This window comes from Abrus precatorius, unplaced genomic scaffold (assembly GCF_003935025.1).
Source record: "Abrus precatorius isolate BTA unplaced genomic scaffold, Abrus_2018 Scaffold7, whole genome shotgun sequence".
In the NCBI taxonomy this organism is placed as follows: domain Eukaryota; kingdom Viridiplantae; phylum Streptophyta; class Magnoliopsida; order Fabales; family Fabaceae; genus Abrus; species Abrus precatorius.
Window position 1 is genome coordinate 29,135,800 of NW_020874417.1, and position 23,402 is coordinate 29,159,201.

Consider the following 23,402-nt stretch of genomic DNA (forward strand, 5'->3'; position numbering starts at 1 on the left):
ATTATCCACAAATGTTGCACCAAAGATTAGTCTTAAAAGTTTAAAAATAATTTTAATGTACGCATAATGTTTCACCATAAAAAAAAGTAATAATATTTTATTAAAATTTATAACTTTTAATATTATTAATATATTAAATTTTATTATATACTATAATTTTTAATAAAAAATTATCATGTACAGGAAAATTATATAAAGAAACTTAGTAAAAAAAATATAATTTAAGAGGTTTAAAATTATAACATTACACACTTCAAAAATTAATCCATAAAAAAGGTTGGGCATAAATAATTAGGAATTAGGAGTTACATACAGGCAGAGTGCAGAGACCGACATCGTTCTAAACCCCAAACAAAACCCTTTAACCCAGCGACGCCGTTTCTCGCTCTCTCTTTCTCCGGCACGCCGCCGCCAACTCCGTCGTCAAAAGAGATTGAAGCCGCGTCTCTAGACAAGATGGGTGAGATTCAAGAGAACGACGCTCTTCCAAAGAACAAGCCTTCCACTGAACAGGTACTTCCTCAACGAGTTTTATAAATTGTAACTCATCAATGCTTCATTCAACTTGCGTTTCTATGTTTGTACTTTAAGCCACGATTAATTAGTAGTTGTGATTAGTAAATTTATTGAATACATGTTACTGTCATTTTCCCTCTCATTGGATTTCTTTGATAAATGAAAACGGAACAGAAAGTGAGGTATGCTTTGGATCTGGTTGAACTTATTTATTACATTTTTCGGACTCACGCTTCAGAATTAGGAATTATACTTGTTTCCGTCAAATTGGTGATTGTCATAATCGTATTTTGACATTCCTTTAAACATGGGCTATGCTGAATGTTTGGTTCTGTGCGCGGTATTTTTGAGTTTTTGATTCTCAATTTGCTATATTTCTTTGCAGGACATTACTGATGAGCTAGACCTGAGAATAAAGAAGTATCTCAGAGGGGAAGTTGCTAATTTGGAGGTAATAAAGCATTGAGTTGAGCTTAATGGAATCAAGACGTTGGTACTTGATAGTGTAACCTTTTAATCTTAATTTGTAAACTATAATTTGCAGGTTTTGAAGGATAAAAAGCTGAAGAGTCAACTAGCTGTTAAAGAAGAATTATATGGAAAATCTGCAAAAGCTGCTGCCAAGGCTGAGAAGGTTAATGATTGAAATACTCTTTTGTTTTATATTTTTTTACACATGATGTGTAAGTGAGTTATTCTAATGTTTGTGCGTGGATGTGGATGACAGTATAAGCCCTATGAAAAAATATTAATGTGGTATGTTTGCCTTTCTAATTTCAATTACACAGTGGCTTATGCCTAGTGAGGGAGGTTATCTGGAGACTGAAGGAATAGAGAAGACATGGAGGATTAAGCAGGAGGCAATTGCTCGTGAAGTAGATATCTTAAGCTCTAGGAAGCAATATGATATTGTTTTACCAGGTATTATTAATGCATTGCTTGTTATTAGTATCTTAGGCTAAGTTAGGTTTATGTCTCTGTTATAGCTTCTAACGTTAGTAATGACTTATTCATTTTAAGTTTTGAATATTTTGGTTTTGATGTTTTTTTTTTTCTTTTCAACTTCCCCCCTGATTTTATGTAGCACGCACCTACTCATGCATTGTTAAATCATGAAAATAGAAATTGTTTGATGTACCTGTTAAAAAAATGTAGTATTGAGGATAAGTAGAAGTTGAATTAGAGTATATTCCCTAATTTTTCATCATCACTTATTGGTGGCACTTTTACCAATTGCGTATGTGATCTTTTCTTGTTCTGTGTGATTGAGCGGAGGAATACAAAGTTTTCTGTTTGCAGTCAAGAATGTAAAATCTTATGATCTAATAATATCTTATGGTTTTTTGTGTTTGAATTGGTCTCTGTGGGGTGTTTGACTGTTTTTGCTGTGAAGGGGTAGATTTCTGGAGTCTGATTTCTTTTAAAAAAAAAGTTATATTCTATTGGGATTTTATCTAGTTATGAGAAATAAAACATTGTTCACTGTGCTGCAAGGAACTTGTAATCTACCACCCATATTTAGTCTTGACATGCTGATTTTTCCTTGAAGTTATTTAATGGGTATATTTACATATAGTTCAATAACATTATAATTATTGGGGTTTGATATAAGAAGCATGATTTATGTAGTTTATTTTCTTTTTCTATTCTCATGTTTTGGAAAATCCAATGAATTTAACCTTGTGCTAGAGGTCAGATAAACCTATTATGATGAAATTAAGTACATGTTGAAAGAAGCAAATGTAACTTGTTCATTAACTTCATGAATTGTTGGGCATGATATGGAAATTTTTTATTTTATTTTATTTTATTTTATTTTTTTTTTTTTTGTGTGTGTTCTCATATAATGGAATATGGAGTTATTTGGCTGCAAAGCCAAACCATTGATCTAGAGGTGAGATAAACCTACAACCAGTTCAAGTGCATAACAATTGAAAGCAAATCTAACTTGTACATAATAGCTTGTGTATTTTTAAAGATAGCAAATGATGTTCTCTATAAGTTCTTTGTTCTTAAATCATGGCTCCTGTTACTGATAAGTCCCCATTTAAGAGATTTTTACTCCCTGATTGTCTTGCATTTTATTTTTATATTAATTATTACGATTTAAGATGATTACTTGGTGTATAGTTAATAGTATTGCAGGACACGTCTACCTGATATAGTTCTTGTTTTAATTCTTTTATAAAAATAATATTCCTTTCTTTTTGCCTTGTCCTTGTAACAGCTATGAACAAGTTTGATTTGGCTGTCCTTATTTATTATACTTCATTCCTCACAATAATGATGCACAGTTGCAAAGAATCTTTCTTGAGTGGAAACAGCTCTGTTATTTTCTTGATCTACTATTTATTGTTTTTCTTTACAATCCCTATTTGCAGAACTTGGTCCATACACTCTGGATTTTACTTCAAGTGGCCGGTATATGGCTGTTGGTGGTCGTAAGGGCCATCTGGGAATTGTGGACATGATAAATCTGAGCCTAATCAGAGAGTTTCAGGTATGCTCAGTCCTAGTTGAGTCTGCGTTGGGTGATTTTACTAACTAATATAATTTTTTTGGTTATAAAAATTGTTCAATTTTTCTTCTCAAATGATGAGGTTATTCGTTATGGCATCTTTAGATGGCATCATATAGTGCTGAATTTGGCTCTGGAGAGTAACTTTGAAGTATTCTTTTTACTTGACCGAATAAAACTTTAAGGATACATTTGTTTTAGCTTTGAAAAAACACAATTTACTTAATAGAAAATTATTTTTGCTTTTTTCAGGTAAGAGAAACAGTGCGTGATGTGGCATTCTTGCACAATGAGCTCTTTTTTGCTGCTGCCCAGAAAAAGTAATTTTCTTCCTTGATTCAGTATTCAGCTGTTTAATTTGTAATTATTTTAATTCCGTGTATAATTAATCTACAGTTGCAATGAAAGCACCTCTAAAGTCTAGATGGAAAAATAAGTGACTTGAGGTGGGGCTGTTCAGAAGTTAAAAAAAAAATAAAAAACATGATAAAATTTAGCAGAAAAAATTTGGGTTGGGGGACACGTCCATTTGTGCGACACACTACCCTCCACTTGTTATTCATAATTGTTGATATTTATCAATTGTATGTGACTTTGCTAAAACACCATAGGTAATTGGGATCATGTTAGGATTTAATTTTTTTTTTCCCTTTGAAGATTAAATGATGTTTTAAGCTCAGTTTTCCTAATGCTGTTGTTTTTATGTTTCCTTGCATAATTCCATGTGCTTCCTGTGTATTACTTTAAAATGACATTAAAAGACTTAAATGCTTTAAAAATCTTTACAATTTTCACTTATCTCTATCTTATTTTGTGGTAGCACAATGAGCTTAATCCATATAATCTTGTGACATTATTTGTGAGCTGATAATTTCCTGTCATTTGGAAAAGCTGATTAGGATTTTTTTCCCCCATAAAAATATTTTATCTAGTTTGCTGTATTTTAAGACATACTCTGATTCATCTGACTAGAATATAAAATTTGACAGGTATCCGTACATCTATAATCGAGAAGGCATAGAGCTTCACTGCCTCAAGGTCGGTATATTGCTTTTGCAATATCTAAGTATTTCTCTTTTAGAGATGAACCAATCATTATGATATGCTTGAATTTTAAATATATGATGTTATATGGTTGATATTTTGCTTTCTTATCGCCTTTCATTTGAATGTTTATTAAACTCTATTCTTATCCACGAATCTGATTATGTCATGTGGATCCAATACCTATTCAGTTCTGCTTCAAATAGTAACTAGTCCTAATTTGCACACCTCCATCTATTCTGGAAGCTTGGTTAGTGTATAGGGTAGGTAATTGTGCAATCATGCTGAATATAAGCTTGGTTAGTGGAACTAAGTATATGTTTGTTCTATTTTGCATTAGCTTTGCTTCTTAAATGCCTCAAAATAGCTAAAATGGTTACTTTTTCATCATCTTATGAAACTTTTCATATAGGGTGCGTATTTATGGGGTTGAGTTGTTTCCTTTTTTCCAGGAACATGGTCCAGTGTTAAGGCTTCAGTTTCTGAAAAACCATTTTCTCTTGGCTTCAATCAACAAATTTGGACAGCTTCGTTATCAGGATGTTACAATGGGTACCATGGTTGGTAATTTTCGAACTGGCTTAGGATGTACAAATGTGATGCAAGTGAACCCCTTCAATGGGGTTGTTTCTTTAGGTCATTCGAGTGGTACAGTTACTATGTGGAAGCCAACCAGCTCTTCTCCTCTTGTTAAGATGCTATGTCATCATGGATCTGTCTCGGCGTTGGCATTTCACTCAAATGGCACCTTAATGGCCACTGCCGGGAAAGATAAAAAAATTAAGCTTTGGGACTTGAGGAAATTTGAAGTTCTTCAAACATTACCAGGTCATGCAAATACTTTGGATTTTAGTCAAAAAGGCTTGCTTGCTTGTGGTAATGGTTCATATATCCAGGTTCTGCGTGATGATTCTGGAACACAGAATTATTCCAAGTATATGACTCATTCGATGGTGAAGGGTTACCAGATAGGAAAATTAGTATTTCGACCATATGAAGATGTTCTTGGCATAGGGCATTCAATGGGTTGGTCTAGTATTCTTATTCCAGGAGCAGGAGAACCCAACTTCGACTCATGGGTTGCAAACCCATTTGAAACATCTAAACAGAGGAGAGAAAAGGAAATACGGTCTCTTCTTGATAAACTTCCACCCGAGACTATCATGCTTGATCCCAGCAAGATTGGTACGGTGAAACCAACAAGAAAAGACCAGTCAACAAATCAACAGAGGGAGGATGAGATGGAAGCTGCCGTTGAAGCTGCTAAGGGTATAAAACTGAAGAAGAAAACGAAAGGAAGAAACAAGTCAGGTAAAAGGGTACAGAAAAAGCAAGATGCAGTTGCTAGAGTGAAGAGGCCCTACTTGGAGCAGAAAATTCAAGAAGAGGAAAACATATCGAGAAAGAAGCAAAAAACTAGTGAGGGTGTTGAACTACCGAAATCTTTACAGCGATTTGCTCGCAAGAAAGCATCTTGATTATTAAACTCAGTCAAATTGAGTCATGTATTTTTCTTTCTTTTTTGCCCCCCTATTAGTTTTGAAGCTTCTTATTTGTATTTGTTGTTGCCTTTATATTTGTAGCCTTTGATGTCGATATTTCTTGCCTTTTAGGTGAAGGCATATCCAAATTTTGCGTTTAATGTCTCTCTAGTTTTTTTAATATCCAAATATCTTCTTTGACAACTGAGTATGCATTAATAATTCAACCGAATTAAATGTGTTATATGAGTAATGGAGCGTCCCCTCGTGGTGATCTGCTAATAAAAGGTGCTATCTAGTACTAGAAAGTTGGTTCAAACGCTCGTGAAGATGTTTGGAAAGATAGAATTCGGAAAGGAGGGAGAAAATATTTTCTTTCTTATTTTAGATAAACATATCTTAATTTATTTTCATTTCTAGATTAAAATATAAATAATAAATTAACAAAAATTTAATGTTTTAGTAATTAATTTAGTTATTATCATGAACGTTATATAATTTTTTAATTTTAAAAGAATGACATTCTCTTTTTAAAAAAATATCTCCCAAACAATCCCTTTATGATATTTTCAATTTATTTATTAATCCTGCATCTTTTCGATTTTACAATATAGTCTCTTTTCTTCATCGTTACTTCTTTAATTTTGCAATCAATTGAATTGTTAATTTTTTAAAAATGATATATGTTATTAAGTATTTTTAAGATATTGGTTAAAAATTAAATTTATATTTTTTGTTTAAAATTATTACTAATGCTCCTATTTTAATAAAAGATTATTTTTAATTTTTTAACCGATGTTTAATCAGTAAGATCTTTCAGAAATTTTAGTTTGGATTTTACAACAAATTTTGCAGCACCTCTTATTCCTAGACAAACTTTCCTACTGTCTCTTTTCCTACAAAAATTTTAATTTTGAAAATTCTATTTATTTTACTACAAAATCTATAAATATAACTTGGTCAGTAAGTTTGTAGATTTTTTTAAAAAATATAAAATGAAAAAAAGTTGTAGCTTTTGAAAAAATGAGTTAAAATTAAGTTTAGTTTTTAAAAATTATTTATCAACATTTCTATCACATTTTTACTTTTATTTTGTTTGAAGATGACGACTTAGTCATTACACAGTTAAAACTTCATATAATTATGTAAATTTTATTGTCTTTTATTCTCTTTACTTTTCAATATTTTTATTCATTTTTATTTATTTTTTCATTTGCTCTCTTATTTCTTCTATCCAAATATATATTTTATATTAAAAATATATTTTTTATATAAAAATTATAAATAAATAAAATAAATTATAATTAAGTTTAATATTACATATTCTTTTATAAATTATTTAATACAAATTAATCAATTGTATAGTTAATTTGTCAAACAATTTTAATTTTATTAAATTTTTAGTTAGAAGTTTACTGAAATTCAAAGTTTTCAGCTATGTTTAGTTTTATCTCTTAAAATATTGAGTATGTTTGATTACTGTTTTGAAAATAGTTTTTTGTTTTTAAAAATAAATTTTAATACAAATTAAAATTCTAAAAATTGAAATTTTTTAAGTTTTAGACTTCGATTGTTGAATTATTTTCTTATGCATGCATATATTTCAAAATCATAAGTAACAATTGTTATTCACTTTCATGCATATTAATATTATGAGCTTGCATCAAATAATACATGCTACATTACATCTATATCATGCAATCAATATCTGCAAGTTTTCCGAAGCCTTTGGAACAGTGAGCAAATATTTTGCATTTGCATAGCGCTTTTCCACTCTTTCAGAACCATCACTCTCATCTTTGAGTACATTGATAGTGACCTGTTCTAAAACACTACCAGCTTGAATCAAATAGCTGCACGCTTGAATTTCATTCAGCATCCCTCTGAATCCCTTCACCTCCACTACCTTTAGAGTTCTTCTCAAGCATTCAAAAACTATGAGATCTTGTTCCCAGAACCTCCTGAGGCTAACGCGATACGGAAGTTTATAATCCTGAAATTAATAGTAATACAAAAAACATGTAAATAACCAAAACATGCTAACACAAGTTCCAATCACGTTTTAATATGCATAAACACTGAGAAAGATACATATATTAAAATTTATTGACTTACACGAAATATTTTTCGTTGGCCTATCTCTAACGTGAGCTTCTCCAACAAAGCACAACTGTTGAGAAGAAACATGAATCCGCATAGTTCAAAATGATGCATTTGTGTTTTCATAATCAAATGTCTCACATTCATATCACATTGGATGCGCACGGGTTCTTCCCCAGAAGGAATAGCCTTTTCATGCATCAGAAAATACAAATGATTAGAAGAAAATAATCAACTTAATATATATATATATACTAGTATGAATTAATTAACTAGTTAGCTAAACCATCTAACTTATTAATAACTATATATCTCTAATAATTTGTAACATTATAACCATAGAAATTTGTTTAAATAATAGGGAGGGAAATTTATAAAATAAATGAAGGGTACCTGAAGTAAGAAACTACAAACTGTTAGGACCCTAACAGAGCTAAGATCATGCAGTAGTTTACAAAGTAAATCGCCACATTCTTCAAAGTGGGGCATTAAGGCGAAGTCAATATCTGCTTCTTCCATAACATAGGGGCGTACATCTATTTCAAAAACTCCCATTAGCCCAGAATATTTAAGGAACGTAAGATTTGGTGCCCTGAAAACGAAATAATCATCGCCAACAAAGTTGCACTTATCTATGACCAACCTTCTCAACCCAAGTTCTTCCTCACCCATATCGAAGTGCACAAGATTCCAACATTTCTTCAAACTCAAGTTTTCAATTTTCTTACATGTGGACAAAAGAGTCTTAAGAGTGGAAATGTTCACTTCAATCCAACCCAAAGAAACATTCTTGAGGGCCTTAAAGTTAAGCAAATCAGGCATAGCAAAACCGCATGAATACATCTTTAAAGTCTCAAGTGATTCGTGCTTATAAACATGATTTGGCAACTGAAACAAAGCATCACGATTTTGAAAATCATTCTCTTCCCATGATGGATCAGAGAAATCAAGTCTCAACTCTCTCACCCCCCGATGCGTAGCAAAGGCAACACAACGTTTTATGCTGTCATCACAACTTCGAGGGTGTGAAACCTTGAGAGAGAACTTGTCCACAAACTTGTCTTTGTAGTTTGCGATGAAGTGTGTGATGAAGTCGAGAAAAACCCTTCTCTGTCCCTCTTTGGTTTCATCAGATTCACCAAGTTTCACAAAGAAGAGTTCATTGAACTCTATGTTCCTCGTTGATTGCCATATCTTCAACCACCGTTTGGAGAGAGTGCATGTTCTTGCCGCTTCTTTGAAGGGAAGGAATGAAACAATAACAATAAGAAGAGATTCTGGCAAGAAAGAGAACATGTTTACGTTACTTGCCATGGCCATACACATATATACGAACTGTATTTTTATTTTGGGTAAACTAATACGGTTGAGTTTGATCACTTACATGGCTATTAATTGGAAATGTTGGGTCGTTTTTAAAGGTTTGAATGGATGCAAACTAGAAAGTAAAGGTACCACTTTTGGAGAAAGCGCTTTGAATTGGTGAAGCATTGTTTCCTGTAATAAAGAGACAACCTTTGGAGGAAGCGTTTCGCATTGATGAGGCATTGTTTCCTGCAATGTATATGTAATTAATAGGATAATGGAAACTAATATACTCAAGACACTGATTAAAAAAATTTTAAAAACTTAAAAATACATAGTTTTATATTTTTAATGTATTTTAATATAATTTATAATAAAAATATTATTTATTAATCCATTAATTAATGCTCTTACTTTACTTAATAGTTGATTCAAAAATAGTTTTTATGCTAATACTGTATTCAGAATTAGTTGCATCTCCGTCTTAATAAATCAAGATTAGTTAAAAAATAAGTTTAAAAGTATATAGGTTTCAAATAAAGTTGGACGAAAATATCACAATCTTTTGCTTTTTAAATTTTAAAATGCCAAAGTCATCGATTGTTAAAAGATACTGTATTTTGTTGTATTAGCAATGAAGACAAGAGAATGTGCTCTCCAAGAAATAATATTTTGAAAAAATAAAATGATAGTGCAAAAATGATTATATCTTATACATTTTTATATCAATCTTGAACCATAGATAATGCAATAGAATGTCTTTTTATTTGGAGATTCATCATACTATGTTGGATTTCTACAAAATAAATTAGACTATTCAATTATTATATTATTTATTGGATCAAATCAAATGCTAACAACAGGTGTCAATTTTAATAAATGTGTATGTACAAATCAAATAAGAGGACTCCTAAATTTTGCTGCAAATCAAAACTCATAAATCATTTAAATTTGAAAGAAATAAAATTTAAAATTTTCAATATTGGGATTGATGGTGTAACAATTAATACAAGTACAAAAACATTGCCAAATTGTTTTTTTTTTTTCTATATAATCTCTGATAATTATTTTCTAATTTTGATTAAAGATCCAAGGATTCATTTAATGGATTTATCTTCAATTTTTACAAATTATGTAACTTATTCATAGAATCTTATTGCATGAATTGTCATTGTTGGGCTGTTATTTACTCAGCCCAACAACAATGCATTCACATTGGGTTACCAATAGAGGCCCATTTTTAAGTGGACCATTCCCATTAACTACTGGCATATGGGCAACAATTATTGTTATTTATATATCGGTAATTTTTATAAAATCTTGTAAACTAAGAGAGATTAGTGATTTATTATCAAAATTATTAAAAATTTAAAACTATTTTTAAAAAATAAATCTATTTATTAATATCACAATCTTTTACTTTTTAAAAACTATTAAACATATTTTATTATGATAAAGTTTACAAGCATATAAATAATAAAGTTAATGATTTATTTGAATAAAACATAAATATTATTTAATCTATAAAATATTAGAGAAATTTAAGAGTATATAATATTTTCTTAAATTTAAGTACCATAATGGCACTTTATCTATTTACACACACATTTTACCTGCATAAAATTATCCAAAGCAGTAAAAAAATCTTCATTAAATAAATTTATGAACTCCAACTGATATGAACCTTTTAAAATAATTTTTTATGACAAAATAACGAGATAACATTTAGACAAAAAAAAAAATTGTTAATCGTGAAAAAATGAACTGCACCTGCACACGGTGTGGCATTTGCTCCCAAAGAAAAATACCTCAATGAATGCGATGTTAGATGTATTTGATTGTTTATTTTTATTTTTATTGCAAGATGTAACATAAAAAATCATATTAAGGATTAAAATTAATAGATAAATAGATAAAAATTATATTTTATGTAAAGTTATTTAATAATATAAAAGTATTAGGCTTTGCACTGATATAAATATTTTTTTCTCATGTAATATTTATCTAATAAATTTTAAAAATAAAATACAACTTTGAAATTAAAAAAAAAACTCTAATATTTTATCAAGTTTTATCATTAAAATCCTGGCAAATACATGGTTTGTCAAGGTCCTGTTGTGGTAAGAAACTATAAACCCTTTACCACTGTTCCCATCACTACTCTATTCTTAGTGAGGACAATAATATATATTTTCTGGTACATCTCACATTCACTTTTCTCATGTCCCCTTATTCACCTCTCTCTCTTTTCTTTGTGGAAAATGATAATATCTATCATTAATTGAGCAATGCCCCATGAAACTTATAGGCTTATGGTACATTCTTCTCACTAGTGTCAACCGTGAGCATAATTCAAGGTCCAGAATCACATCTTTTATTATTTATTTGTTTTTCTCTCTTTTTTACTTTTCAGCCTTTTTACCTCTTACATCTAAAATTAGTGTCTTCATAATGATTTTCCTATTTTAGAGATTTGGAATCATCAATTGCGGCAGAAAAAATTCTTGACTTTGAGTGGTTTTGACAATTAATTTCAAATTCAACATTGCAAAACTTTTTCATTTTTTGCCATAAAAAGTTAGATAATTCAAATTCGAGATAGCCGAATTAGGTTATGCAAAATCAAGTTGAGTGGAGAAAAAAAGATGAGTTAACAAAAGAACAAACACTTGTCATAACTAGTTCTTAACTTGATAGACAAGACTCATAGGCGCACACTCACATGACCTGAGTTTGGATTCTCTCTAGCTAGTTATATACCATCCACATAAAAGATAAGAAAAAAATCTCTCCTCTGGACAATGTAAGAGGGTCTTGAGAAACAGGACCCTATACACTTATTTGGGAATCCAAGTTACCTTAGCTATGCTAAGAAAACATCAAAACTCACTAGGCAACAATGAGAGTCTGCTATTTTTGGTGGGGACAAGGAAACAGAGAAAAATAATTCATGGGATATGAAACCATATGAGTAAGTAGTGATTCAGGCTTCTCTTCTTTTGTCACACAAAAAAGTCCATAATGAATTACACGCTACAGAGTTACTCATCTCCAAAAATGGTATTTACTAAATAGTAAATATGACAACTTAGTCTATAAAGTTGTCAAAATTTTTATCTATTTTTATTATGTGGAAAGTACTATTGTAAGCAATTTATACATGAAATGCAACTGATGCTGCGGTAGCAAATGCCCAAAATTGTAGCTACTGTGATACTCTGCATTTGTGGTCCCCATGGAGACGTGGAAGTAACACAGAGGCTGTTGCCATTTGCCATTGAAACCTAACATTTGTTTTGGTTTCTTTAGGTAAGTGGCTTAATGGAACATACTTCTTGCTTTCACTCTCAAAAGTTTATGAAAATACAATATAATTTAATTTAAACAAGAAGATTTAAGTATAGTAACATCAAAATTTTCGATGTTTTATCTTGATAATCATTATTAAACAATTAATATACATGTTACTAAATCGAAAATTAAATTTCAATTGAAAAACAAATTTCAAAATACGCATGAAATGACAATTAAGTTGTCTTAATTTAAATTAAATCAACATCAATAAAAGTGCTTATCACTCCTAGTTGTTTTTTCGGGTGTCCTGCCTGGTCCTCTCAAGTCTTGTGAGTTATGTCGCTCTTATCATCTCACCAACTTGTATTCTCGGCCCTGCACTGCCGTACACGGCCACCATCGATCACCCTCTTTCCCTGGAACAAGCCAATAACAACAAACGACACTGTTCGGTTTTTGCGTTGTCCTGTTGTGCCAATTGTCCCTTTGGGTCCAAGGGTGTCACATTTTGCTGTCCCTGCCACTGCAGAGGATCTGCTCTACAATGGCGGAGCCACCGTGGCTGTTCTTGGTGGCGGTTACGCCCTTGTGCGTGTTTTTAACGATCTCACTCGGAGGAACATCCTCCACCAGGTGCTGTCACTGGTTGCTTATTGCTTCAGTGTTTGCATGCAGATGCAGAATCTTTGAAAATGAATCAGTTTGTTACTTGCTTGATTCAATTTGAATTTTGGGTTTTGTTTAATGATTTGTGTTTTGATGGACAATTTTGTGCTTGGTTTTGATGTGATGTGACTCTCTGGATTTGTGAAATTTGATGAGGCAGGGAATGAGTAGAAAACTGGTTCATATACTTTCTGGCTTGCTGTTTTTGATTTCTTGGCCTATTTTCAGGTAACCCATTTCTGTGTTTTGGATAAAGTTTTGATCTTTTTATATTATATATGTAGAAGTTTTGAGTCTGAGGTTTTTGCTGTGCATTGATTGTAGCTTTGTTTCAATGTTTTGATGTTAATGTTAAGATAGCAACTCCACTAAGGCTCGCTATTTCGCTGCTTTTGTTCCTCTTGTGAATTGCTTGAGGCTTTTGGTGAATGGTTTCTCATTGACTTCTGATGAAGGATTGATCAAATCCGTGACTAGAGAAGGAGATCCACAGTAAGTGTCCTCATTCATTTTTGACAGTTGCTCTGGTTTTATTTGATCATGAGAGTTGAAAAACAATGAATATGTTGTAACTTCTAAGCATTGATTGTTCATACCTGCAGAGAATTGCTAAGGGGTCCCCTTTATTATGTTATTATGTTGATTTTGTGTGCTCTTGTGTTCTGGCGTGAGTCTCCAATTGGGGTGGTTTCCTTGGCTATGATGTGCGGAGGGGATGGTACTAGTACACATTCCTTCACTTTCTTATGTAATTGATGATTTTTTTAGTTTGTCTAATCAATCAACATTGAACTTGATGGTTTTCACTTTTCAGGTATAGCTGATATCATTGGTAGAAGATATGGGTCCATGAAGATTCCTTATAATCATAAAAAGAGTTGGGCTGGTAGCATATCCATGCTTGTGTTTGGATTCTTAGTTTCAATCGGGTGTGTCACAAACTTATCCAACCTTTTAACAGATCTTTTGCTTTCACTAGTGAGGAAATTGACTTCCAACATCAATTCTGATTTTATTCCTATCTTTATGGCAAGATATAAACCAAAGTCACATGTAAAGTGTAAAAAGATATTGTTCCATTTAGATATTGGCACTGATGCTTATGATATTATTGCATGTAGGATGCTCTACTACTATTCAGCTCTAGGATATGTGCAGTTGGATTGGGCAAGCACTGTGCCCAAAGTTGCTTTTGTTTCTATTGTGGCAACATTGGTGGAGTCCCTTCCCATTACTGAGTTAGTAGATGACAACATATCTGTTCCACTAGCAACCATGGGAGTCGCATTTTTCACTTTTCATAATTAACTCTTGGAGCATACTGCTCTAATTCCCCTGAAATGCCATGCATGCATTTTTCATTTTTTTTCTACGGGTACACTGAGAAAATGTTTTTGGCAATATGAAATTAACTCTACATTGTAAAGAAATTATCAGTAACAAGTTTAATTTTAAAATTTTGATAGTATAAAATCATTGTTGAAGCCTAGCCATAATTATTCGGTAGTGTTATGTTTAAATTAACGTGATAAATCTCCGTTTTTTTTTATTGGTGTAGTAGGATTTGTAAGAATTTAGTACGCATAAAATTATAATAATAAACGTTCGATTGTCTCTTTGAATATTATTTCCTAATCCAAGAATTAGATCCTAATCAGGTGGTTCTGTGTAGATTAGTAAATGGTATTCGAGCACAGACTTGGATGACAGAATATTATTTGTGCAGATGGCAATTTTGCATTTATCTCCTCCCAATTGGATTCAAGCTCACTCCAAAGTAGTCTTGGAACACACTCCAAATCATAATATAGGTCCTTGTTGCTAATTTGGGTAAACGCTTGCATACACTTCAATTTTCTTTGTAATTCAAAAAAAGAGGTTAATAGACCTGAATTGAACCTATTACATGCATAGTACTTGGACATAGTGAAAGTACACAATATGTAGTAGTCACTTTAAAAAAAAACGTTACATGTTAACCAAACTATCATTCCTTAATAACTCCTTACTAGTTGTTTTTGGTACCTCAATTAATTCAACCTACCAAACCTTGGAGTTATGTTGGGAGAATTGAATTGTCATATCAAGTCCGCAAACTGAAATGTCATTTAGATTCACTTCGTATGCAATGCAATTTCTGTCCTCTCGAGTCTATCTGAAAATATCAATAAAAATGGCAAGTCCAGTGACAGTGGAATGTATGTATAATATATAGTCTTGCTTCATGTGCAATCTGGATCACACACAAGCAAATTTTGATAGGTTACAAGCATGGCTGAGTGTCTCTCTTCATTATATACATTCTTGACACACCATCTTAGCTCAACAAATAGTCATTGAACTTTGTGCAGATGCACTTTGACAGCAAAGCTTACCAATTGCAACCTAACTTGCTTGCTAGAAACACATTTTTATTCAATGCCTAAAACTTCATAGAATTGTCAGATTACACCTATATTCTTTACAGATTGCCAATGTCCAAAATATCCATTTTGAAATTTCAAGATGGCTTCACTGTCTAACCACGGGCTGAAGGAACAATAAATTGAGAAATTCAATGATTCATACATTATGATAGCAAAAATTTCATCATCTTACAACTCATAATCTTATAAAAAATAACTGATGTTTTTCTTACAAAGTATTGGCTCCAACCTCCAACATACCTACAATTAGAACTTCCACATTTTATCATCCCATCGAAGTATGAAAGAGGATGGAAAAACTTGTTACAAAATTAAGCTGCGGTGAGGAATTAGCTAGAACCAGCTTCAGCAATGCTAAATCCTCATTCGTTTTCTTTTAATGAATAATTGATTGTTGGGGGAAGTCAACTGTTTTATCCCTTCTTGCTGAACAATATGAAGATATCTGAAGAATAAGTTCTCAAAACCCGAATAAATTCACCGGTTTTGAAGTCCTTCAATTGCCTTTTTCCACTGATAAGCTCTTTGCTTTGCATCCTCAAAAGACATTACCTTTTTAGGCTGCATCGTTACATTTACATTTGATAAGAAAAATGGAAAGTACCAAAACTAAATAACATAGAATAAAAACTAGAATTTACATATGAATAGGGGAAGGGTATTACAAGTTGGGGAAAATCACTTTCTTAAACATGTTATGGAAAAACATTTAAATCATAATAGCCTTTTCAGATCATGTTGGCTCAGGCGTTAAGAATTGTTGGGGATGCAATGAAGCTCACCTGATCTCTTGTATGTCTGAGAAATAAAACCAAAACCCAATTCCAGCTCTAGAGATGTTAAGGAATAACATATATGTTAAAAACTAGAGTCGTACATGATTTTGATGCTTTACTGAATTGATTAAATTACTTATACATTAGATTGTAATTTAAATGTTTCAGCTATTAGCATGGCCACCTTGGATTCTGACTTTAAACATACTGTTTTCTATATTTATAAATAGTGCGAACTGTATAACAAGAATCAGTAATGAAGAGAGAACTTACTGTGCAAATCTTGAAATTTGATGGACTAGTCACTTGGATGCTTAAATCATTTGGATTATCAGACCATATTATATTTCCTTTCACAATTAACTTTGATGGGTCCACATAAATCAACTTTGGTTTGTTGGTAAGGATGAGCTGCACCTTCTTGCTTGTTAGTTTTTGTAATTTCTTCACCATAGAGATCATGAGAACAGATTCCCCAGGTTCCAAAAATTGTTGCCTGTAATACAAGCATAAGTTGACAAGCCACGTAAACACAGACTATTAGGCACTGTGCTGTGCATAAGAGCCTTTCTTTTTATTATTTTTTAAAATATCCTTTTCAATATCCTGTTATTTCTATATTTGTGGAACAATTTTTTTATCTCTCTATGAGAACACAATTTTTTTAATTAAACACTAACAAGGAACGAGAGGAGATTAGGGAATATATAACTTAACTTGTGTGTAAATTAACATAATTTGATTGAAAGAGACCTCAATGTGCTGTTATTTCTTGTCTTTTAGGATAAGTGAAGCAACTGAATATTAAAACTAACATAGTTTTTCCCCATTTATGTATTACATAATAATAACAATAATAATAAATACAGTTTTCTTGGATGTGAAAAGCTCTACAGCATGAAAAAACATAAAGGATAGCATTAACTTGATTGGATGCGAAAACATTACAAAAAAGGAAGGCATGTGCACACCATTTTGAATCAAAGGAATCAATTGAAGCTAGCCTGGTTATGTGACCAGTCCCTTCAGAAGATGATGTAGCACCATCAGGTTGTCTAACCACAGCTGCAGAACCATCCCCAATGTGAGCAGGACTCCATGATGAGTCATGAACATCATCACCTGCCGGCGACTGAGTCTAAAAGTGAAATATACAGTGTTAAAAACTTACGTTCATAAACAAATAAAGTGATAAGAAATGGAGGTTCCTTTCTTCATTCTCCATATATAGCATTTCAAAGAGCAAAGCAATGGTAGTCATACCCCCGGTTCGGGAGCAAGTTTTGGAGGAATCTGTGACCTTAAATTATCCCAGTCAACCCCCTTGAAAAATGGATGTCTTTTCAAAGAAGCATAACCATCGGGTCCTGCACCTGGTCTCCTGCTGGGGTCCAAATCCTGCATGCATTGCTATTTAAAATTAAAACCTGACAAAATAACCTACAGCATGCAACTTAAAGCATGCTAAAAAAAGTTGTTAAAATGATGAATTTTAGTATTACTAATTAATTCATGCATTATTATCATATCCTGTAAGTTTGATTGGCATGTAGTTATGTACTTAAAAATACATTGTCTTGCAATTTTCATGATTCTTCTGGAAAAAATTCACTGATCTGTATAATATGGGTGCTTTTGACTTGTTAAAAACAGAAACGACTAGATAGCACTCAAATACTTGTTTCATATTGATTTTAAATTTGACATGGGATCTAACAAAACAAAAGATGAAGAAAAAGACAAAAGTTTGTTAACAACTTGCCCCACAACACCACCCAAAAGTCAAAAATACTCATCAATGTGGCCAAACCCCATTGATGTCAATTAAGAACCTCGCACAGCCCCCCAGTTTGTGTTGTGCACCAACTAACATACAATAGACAACAAAAAAAATAGTCTGCAGCTCAGTTTCTTAAAATTGTTGTTTTGTTTATGTTGTCCTTCAATGTGAATCAAATGTACCCTTTATCTTTGTTATCTAATAGTCTACACATATACCTTTTCACTTCCTGTTGACCCCTCCCTAACCTGCCCCCAGCCTCACAATGCTGTCCTTCAAGAAGACCAGAGATGAAACACTTAAATCCTGGATACTACTCTCCTTCATGCTCTTAGTTTGTGAATTTAAAGAGTAGCTAATCAATTAACAAAAATACGAAGTGTAACAATGTATCATACAGAACATAAGTGATGCCATGATTTCTGTGTGCACAGTCATAATACGAACCAATAGCCGATCAATAACGTCTCTTGCTTCCTCAGAAAAGTAATCTGGAAATCTAAGTTCTCTTGCTATAATTCTTTGAAAAATAAGCCATTCACTTGCATCTTTAAAAGGGGAAGTTCCAGAAAGCATTTGATATAATGTGCAGCCAAGTGCCCATAGGTCATTTCTGTGGTGATATATTGAGGGAAAGAAAAACAAAAAACAAAAGAAAAGTTATTATATGGGGACCTGGCATGAGACAAAAGCGATAATGAAATTCAGTTCATAAGCAAATTTAACATCTAAATTGTCAAAGATAATCATTGATTTAGAAAAAAAAATCACAAACCGAATTGAACAATCTACATACAAGGAAGACTGGTACAAGAAATAATTTTTTTGGAGAAAAGTGAATGACAATATTCAAAGAGAAATTTGAAAATCTGCTTACATCATGGTGGAGGGAAAAGAAATAATATTATCATAACATAAAATTTATCTGTTACTTGATAATGCAGTCCCTACCCAAAAGTTGCTGGGGAGGAATTAAGAACCTCTGGAGGGACATAAGCAGCTGTGCCCACAAAAGTGCAGGCTTTGTCATCTAGAAATGTTAAAATAAATACTTAATAAATAAATACAATACCAAAAAATAAAATAAAATAATATATATATATATATATATAAAGTAGCTTCCACATTGCTCCTATTTTACCTGATGCGGCATTTGGAAGGACAGTAATTTGGCTATCTTGCATAGGCTTCACACTCCCAAAATCGGCTATTTTAATATGTCCTTCAGCTGTAAGTAATAAATTCTCTGGCTGCATTTGAAGAAATACAATATTAACATGGCCATATATGGCTATAATGCAGTATAATTATGTCACAGAACTACCTTAATATCACGATGTATCACTCCCAAATTATGTATGTATTCAAGAGCATCTACAACTTCAGCTGCATAGAATCGTGCCTCATCCTCTGTTAGTCGACCTTTCTGCACATAGCAAATCAGAAAGATTACTAGTAGATATCATGCAGGAGCAAGCATGCAGAAAGATATTGGCTTACATATTACTAATTTCCATATTCTAACCACTACTAAAGTACAAATATTGTCTTAAGGGTCTCCTGACACAGATGACAAATAATGATAAGGAAAATATGACAGTACACAACTACACAAGTAATTTTTGTTGGAGGCATAGGGGCCATTGGATGTTAATTAAGTGGATATGGGATGCCAAGAGTTTGATACCTTCTACAAACTATAGTGTATAGATGAATACTATTTAAGCACTGCCATTTTTTGCAAGTTTTTGTTCTAGTAGGTGTAACGGATTTGTATTTTGGAACCATATGTTCTATGTGATTTGATTTATCGTATAATCTATGACTTCTTTTATTTTTAGTGATATGTGCTTCTATGGATTAGCTTATTTTGCATTAAGAAAATCTTATAATCAAAATGCAGCAAACAGAGCTCTTGGCTGAAAAGCTTTCTTTCATGTTAAAATTATGCAAAACCAAACATGTGCTTACTGTCTTACTTACCATTGTAATATCGTCTCACAAACTAATAAACTTGGTTATTAACTTGTGTAACAGTTCTATTTTTCATGGGCTTTGGTGTAACAGTTCTACAATTAACTTGTGTAACAGTTCTATAATTATACTGTCTTACTCATATTAGCTTACCCTGGTTATTTGATCAAAAAGTTCTCCACCTTCACAGGACTCAAGTGCCATATCTTCATCAATGTAAAAGGAACAAAGGGAAAAAAGATAACGTCAAAATAATATATAAACCAACTTGGCAAACAAGGGAAGAGTTGAGAAGATATTGGAAAGGAGTAAACCATAGGAAATGCCAGTATATAGAGAAAATATAATCAGAAATACTTACACAGAGAAAGTGAGTCTTGAAATGTGAAATATAGCCGCACAATGCCTGGATGGTCCAATTGATCAAGCACTATGCGTTCCAACTTCACATAAGCTGTTTTGTTCTCTTTGGTAATAAATTTTTTGTCCATGATCTTCAATGCATACACAGTTCCAGTGTCCTTCTTCCTTGCCCTCACAACCTTTAAACATAATAAGAAACATATTTGGTAATAATTTACAAGAGAAAATAAATTGACTCAAACAACTGTTCACTATAACGGGAGAAAAGTGCCAAAATGTCAGACTGTTTTGGTCACAGCCACCCAAAACAGTCGGACAAAAATGAAAAACAAATCATAAATAAAGCAAGACACAGAGAAAGCAAGTGTGAGAGCAAGAGGGGTAAAGGCAAAGGCAATATATGTATCACATAAAAGTAATAGAAAAAGGGACAAAAAAATATATGTTTTCAGTAAGATGTGAGATAGTCATATTTGATGTCGATGCAGTTCAAATAAGTACACTGGTAATAGCAATTCACATGCAGGGTGAACTTCCCAATAAAGGCTACTGGTAAAGGCATCGCAATAACACACTTGCACGAAGGATATCCTGCCGATTTCATGCACCAGCAGTAGTTTCACTTCCAGCTGGGTATACCCCTCACAGTTAAGCCAATCATTTCCTCGGATCGCTTCCTTTTCTACAACCTATAAATTGTTTTACTTCCAGCTCTATAACTTCTGTAATTCACATTAATTACATCAAAGGCTATCTTGAGGATTCATTTGTTCCAAAACAAATGTGAAATTTCATATTTTAATATAGGTCATAATACCATAATAGCTATTAACAAATAATACATAGCTCCGAAAATGAAAGGTATTTCCTATTCTGTAAAATAAGTGGAGCAATAATATGGGAAGGGTGGAGTTACGAGCAGTATTTACAACAGTTTTAGCAACCATTCATGTCACAGCATCAAAGAAGAATCCCCCTTTGCAAATAAAAATTGCTAAATGAAAGCTACCAAATGGTGTTCCATACAATACAACAACGCATGGCAACAAGGATGAAAATATTGCCCAATGATCTCTACCGCACAATAGGCATCAATGATTATCCAACCGGCAACCAACAATCAACAGAACTGAACAGATATAATGTGACAAAACTACAAATGCCAACAACATCCACACAGGATTCATTCATCGATCAAAGCAATGCACAAAAAAAAAGAAAAGCAAACCAACACCAACCCACAAGATAAAAACAACAAAAGTTTGTGTCAGACCTTAGAATAAGAGCCAACGCCATAGATCTTGCCCAATTCAAAGTCCTGAATGGTATAATTCTCCTGGGGAGCCCTAAAAGCAAAGCTCTTGGATCTCTGGACATTCCCACCACCGTTGGAAGAGGAAGAATTCGCCTGAACCTTCAGCTTGGAATCAAAATCCTTCTCCATTTCCAACATTGCTCGGTCACCGCAACCACCACCACTACCACCACCAACAACAACAACAAAAAGGGAACTACACTCTACATTCCCATCATGAGTTTCTCTCTCTAGAAAAGCACTTTCTCTCTCTAGAATCCAGAGGAGGAGAGCTCGAAACTGTCAAAAATAGGCAAACCCGATGAGACCCTTTTGGCCAAAAAGGAGAAGGGTGAAGGGAATTGTGTGATTCAATGGGAAAGTTGGGTGCTTTGGGTTTGATTGAAATTGAAAACCCTAACTAGAGAGAGAGAGGGAGAGAGAGAGAGAGGGAGCACATCACATGGGAAAGGAATGATGATGGAGATCATTCATTTTATCTCTCTCTCTTTGTGGCTATTATGCCTAAATCAGGAACAACGCAAACACCTGTCATGAGAAGTGAAGAAAAAAGAAGCGAAGTGTTTGCATAAATAAATAATTCATATCATTACAATCTTTTGTGCAATTCCATGCTTTTCTGTCAGTCTTCCCTTTCCAATAGATGGAATAGTCCAATCCCATGCCATTTCGGGCACATCTCCGGACATTGGATTCAATGCTTTGACCCTTTTGACTGCAAATCACACGTTTCATATCTTATCTTCACCCATATCAAATCTAGCACACTTCTTATTCAAATTAAGATTCATTTTAACATTATGAATATATATATATATATATATATACTGATACCTTTTTTGAAAATAAATTACTGTATATGTTTAAATCTTATTTTAAAATTTAATTTTAAATATTTATTTATTTATTTATTGAAAACAACAACTAGTTTCTTTATGTAACCTTTATTTTTAATAAAAAAAACTATGTATTGTATTTTAATCAATATTTTCAAAATATTCTTTGACAATATTTTACCTATGACAATGATCGCGTCATATATTGTATCGTGTAGTGTTGTAGATTGGACATTCACCTTATTCTACTCAATTAACTAATTTAAAGGGCTGAACTAAAGCTGAAGTCTCTTGAATTCATTACATGTCAGAGTTTAACAAATCTTATTTAAAAATTTGTTTTTTTTTTCTAATGCCGAATTTAAATGCATGCTTAGCTGATTTTATTTTAAAAATGACGTTTTTTTCCTATATATTTTTAATTATTATATGAGATAAATATTAAATAAAGTGCATATAATTATTCTTTTAAAAATATAAAAATTAATGTATATTTTTTATTTAATACTTAGAAGAATTCACAAATATAAAAAATGAAAATTTAAAACTATTCTTTTTAATATATATATTTTTTGTAATAAATAGAACTTACCAATTCAAACAACAAGAACCCTTAAAAGTTTAAAATAACAGTATTTACAAGAATTTTTAATTAACAAAAAAATTAGAGAAGGAAAAGGACTTAAACTGACAAAGAGAAAACATGAGGTCAAGATTAAATTTTGCGATAAAATTCGCACAAAGGTTTGTCTTCTTCCAAATATGATTCAACCTAACAAACTTAATTTATCTAAGAGACTTTCTAATATTACATAGAAGATCAAACAAAGGGCGAGAAAGAGGCTGGATAAATAAGATAAGATTGATAACTTCTTTAGAATCACTTTCGATTTAAATATACTAAACATTTTTTGAAATAACTAGTTGAAGACCCATATACAAACTCCATAATTTTGCAGATAAAGAAGAACAAAAATTGATAATAAAGCAGAAATCAACTCTTTTTAA

At 32.2% G+C, this 23,402-nt stretch overlaps 4 protein-coding genes across 7 annotated transcripts; 2 read left to right on the forward strand and 2 right to left on the reverse strand.

The window, feature by feature from the left end:
* The first annotated feature begins 319 nt into the window (after positions 1 to 319).
* Positions 320 to 5,759, forward strand: LOC113872793 (probable U3 small nucleolar RNA-associated protein 7). The gene is made up of 8 exons (XM_027510617.1): positions 320 to 513; positions 902 to 967; positions 1,061 to 1,150; positions 1,305 to 1,437; positions 2,898 to 3,016; positions 3,287 to 3,354; positions 4,024 to 4,072; positions 4,531 to 5,759. The coding sequence occupies exons 1-8, from the start codon at positions 457 to 459 to the stop codon at positions 5,554 to 5,556; spliced, it is 1,608 nt and encodes a 535-aa protein (XP_027366418.1). The 5' UTR covers positions 320 to 456; the 3' UTR covers positions 5,557 to 5,759.
* Positions 5,760 to 7,252: 1,493 nt separating this feature from the next.
* Positions 7,253 to 8,973, reverse strand: LOC113871745 (putative F-box/LRR-repeat protein At1g56400). The gene is made up of 3 exons (XM_027508846.1): positions 8,053 to 8,973; positions 7,675 to 7,848; positions 7,253 to 7,552 (listed from the first exon to the last, which is right to left on the reverse strand). Exons 1-3 carry the CDS (start codon positions 8,971 to 8,973, stop codon positions 7,253 to 7,255), a joined length of 1,395 nt encoding a protein of 464 aa, XP_027364647.1.
* A 3,583-nt stretch (positions 8,974 to 12,556) lies between these two features.
* Positions 12,557 to 14,375, forward strand: LOC113873078 (probable phytol kinase 1, chloroplastic). The gene is made up of 6 exons (XM_027511052.1): positions 12,557 to 12,891; positions 13,085 to 13,152; positions 13,285 to 13,416; positions 13,527 to 13,642; positions 13,739 to 13,853; positions 14,046 to 14,375. Exons 1-6 carry the CDS (start codon positions 12,595 to 12,597, stop codon positions 14,230 to 14,232), a joined length of 915 nt encoding a protein of 304 aa, XP_027366853.1. The 5' UTR covers positions 12,557 to 12,594; the 3' UTR covers positions 14,233 to 14,375.
* Positions 14,376 to 15,231: 856 nt separating this feature from the next.
* Positions 15,232 to 22,262, reverse strand: LOC113870900 (3-phosphoinositide-dependent protein kinase 2-like). 4 transcript variants are annotated; one of them, XR_003505706.1, is made up of 11 exons: positions 21,517 to 22,207; positions 20,242 to 20,422; positions 20,034 to 20,086; positions 19,231 to 19,332; positions 19,048 to 19,156; positions 18,858 to 18,936; positions 18,354 to 18,519; positions 17,427 to 17,524; positions 17,098 to 17,264; positions 16,400 to 16,622; positions 15,232 to 15,911 (listed from the first exon to the last, which is right to left on the reverse strand). XR_003505706.1 is itself a non-coding variant. In XM_027507439.1 (11 exons), exons 1-11 carry the CDS (start codon positions 21,694 to 21,696, stop codon positions 15,828 to 15,830), a joined length of 1,473 nt encoding a protein of 490 aa, XP_027363240.1. In that variant the 5' UTR covers positions 21,697 to 22,206; the 3' UTR covers positions 15,236 to 15,827. The 4 variants fall into 4 exon arrangements, 3 of the variants coding, with proteins under 3 accessions (XP_027363240.1, XP_027363241.1, XP_027363239.1); XM_027507439.1 differs by having other exon boundaries at positions 15,236 to 15,911; positions 17,098 to 17,258; positions 17,390 to 17,524; positions 21,517 to 22,206; XM_027507440.1 differs by having other exon boundaries at positions 15,241 to 15,911; positions 17,390 to 17,524; positions 20,242 to 20,965; positions 21,517 to 22,262.
* Positions 22,263 to 23,402: the final 1,140 nt, after the last annotated feature.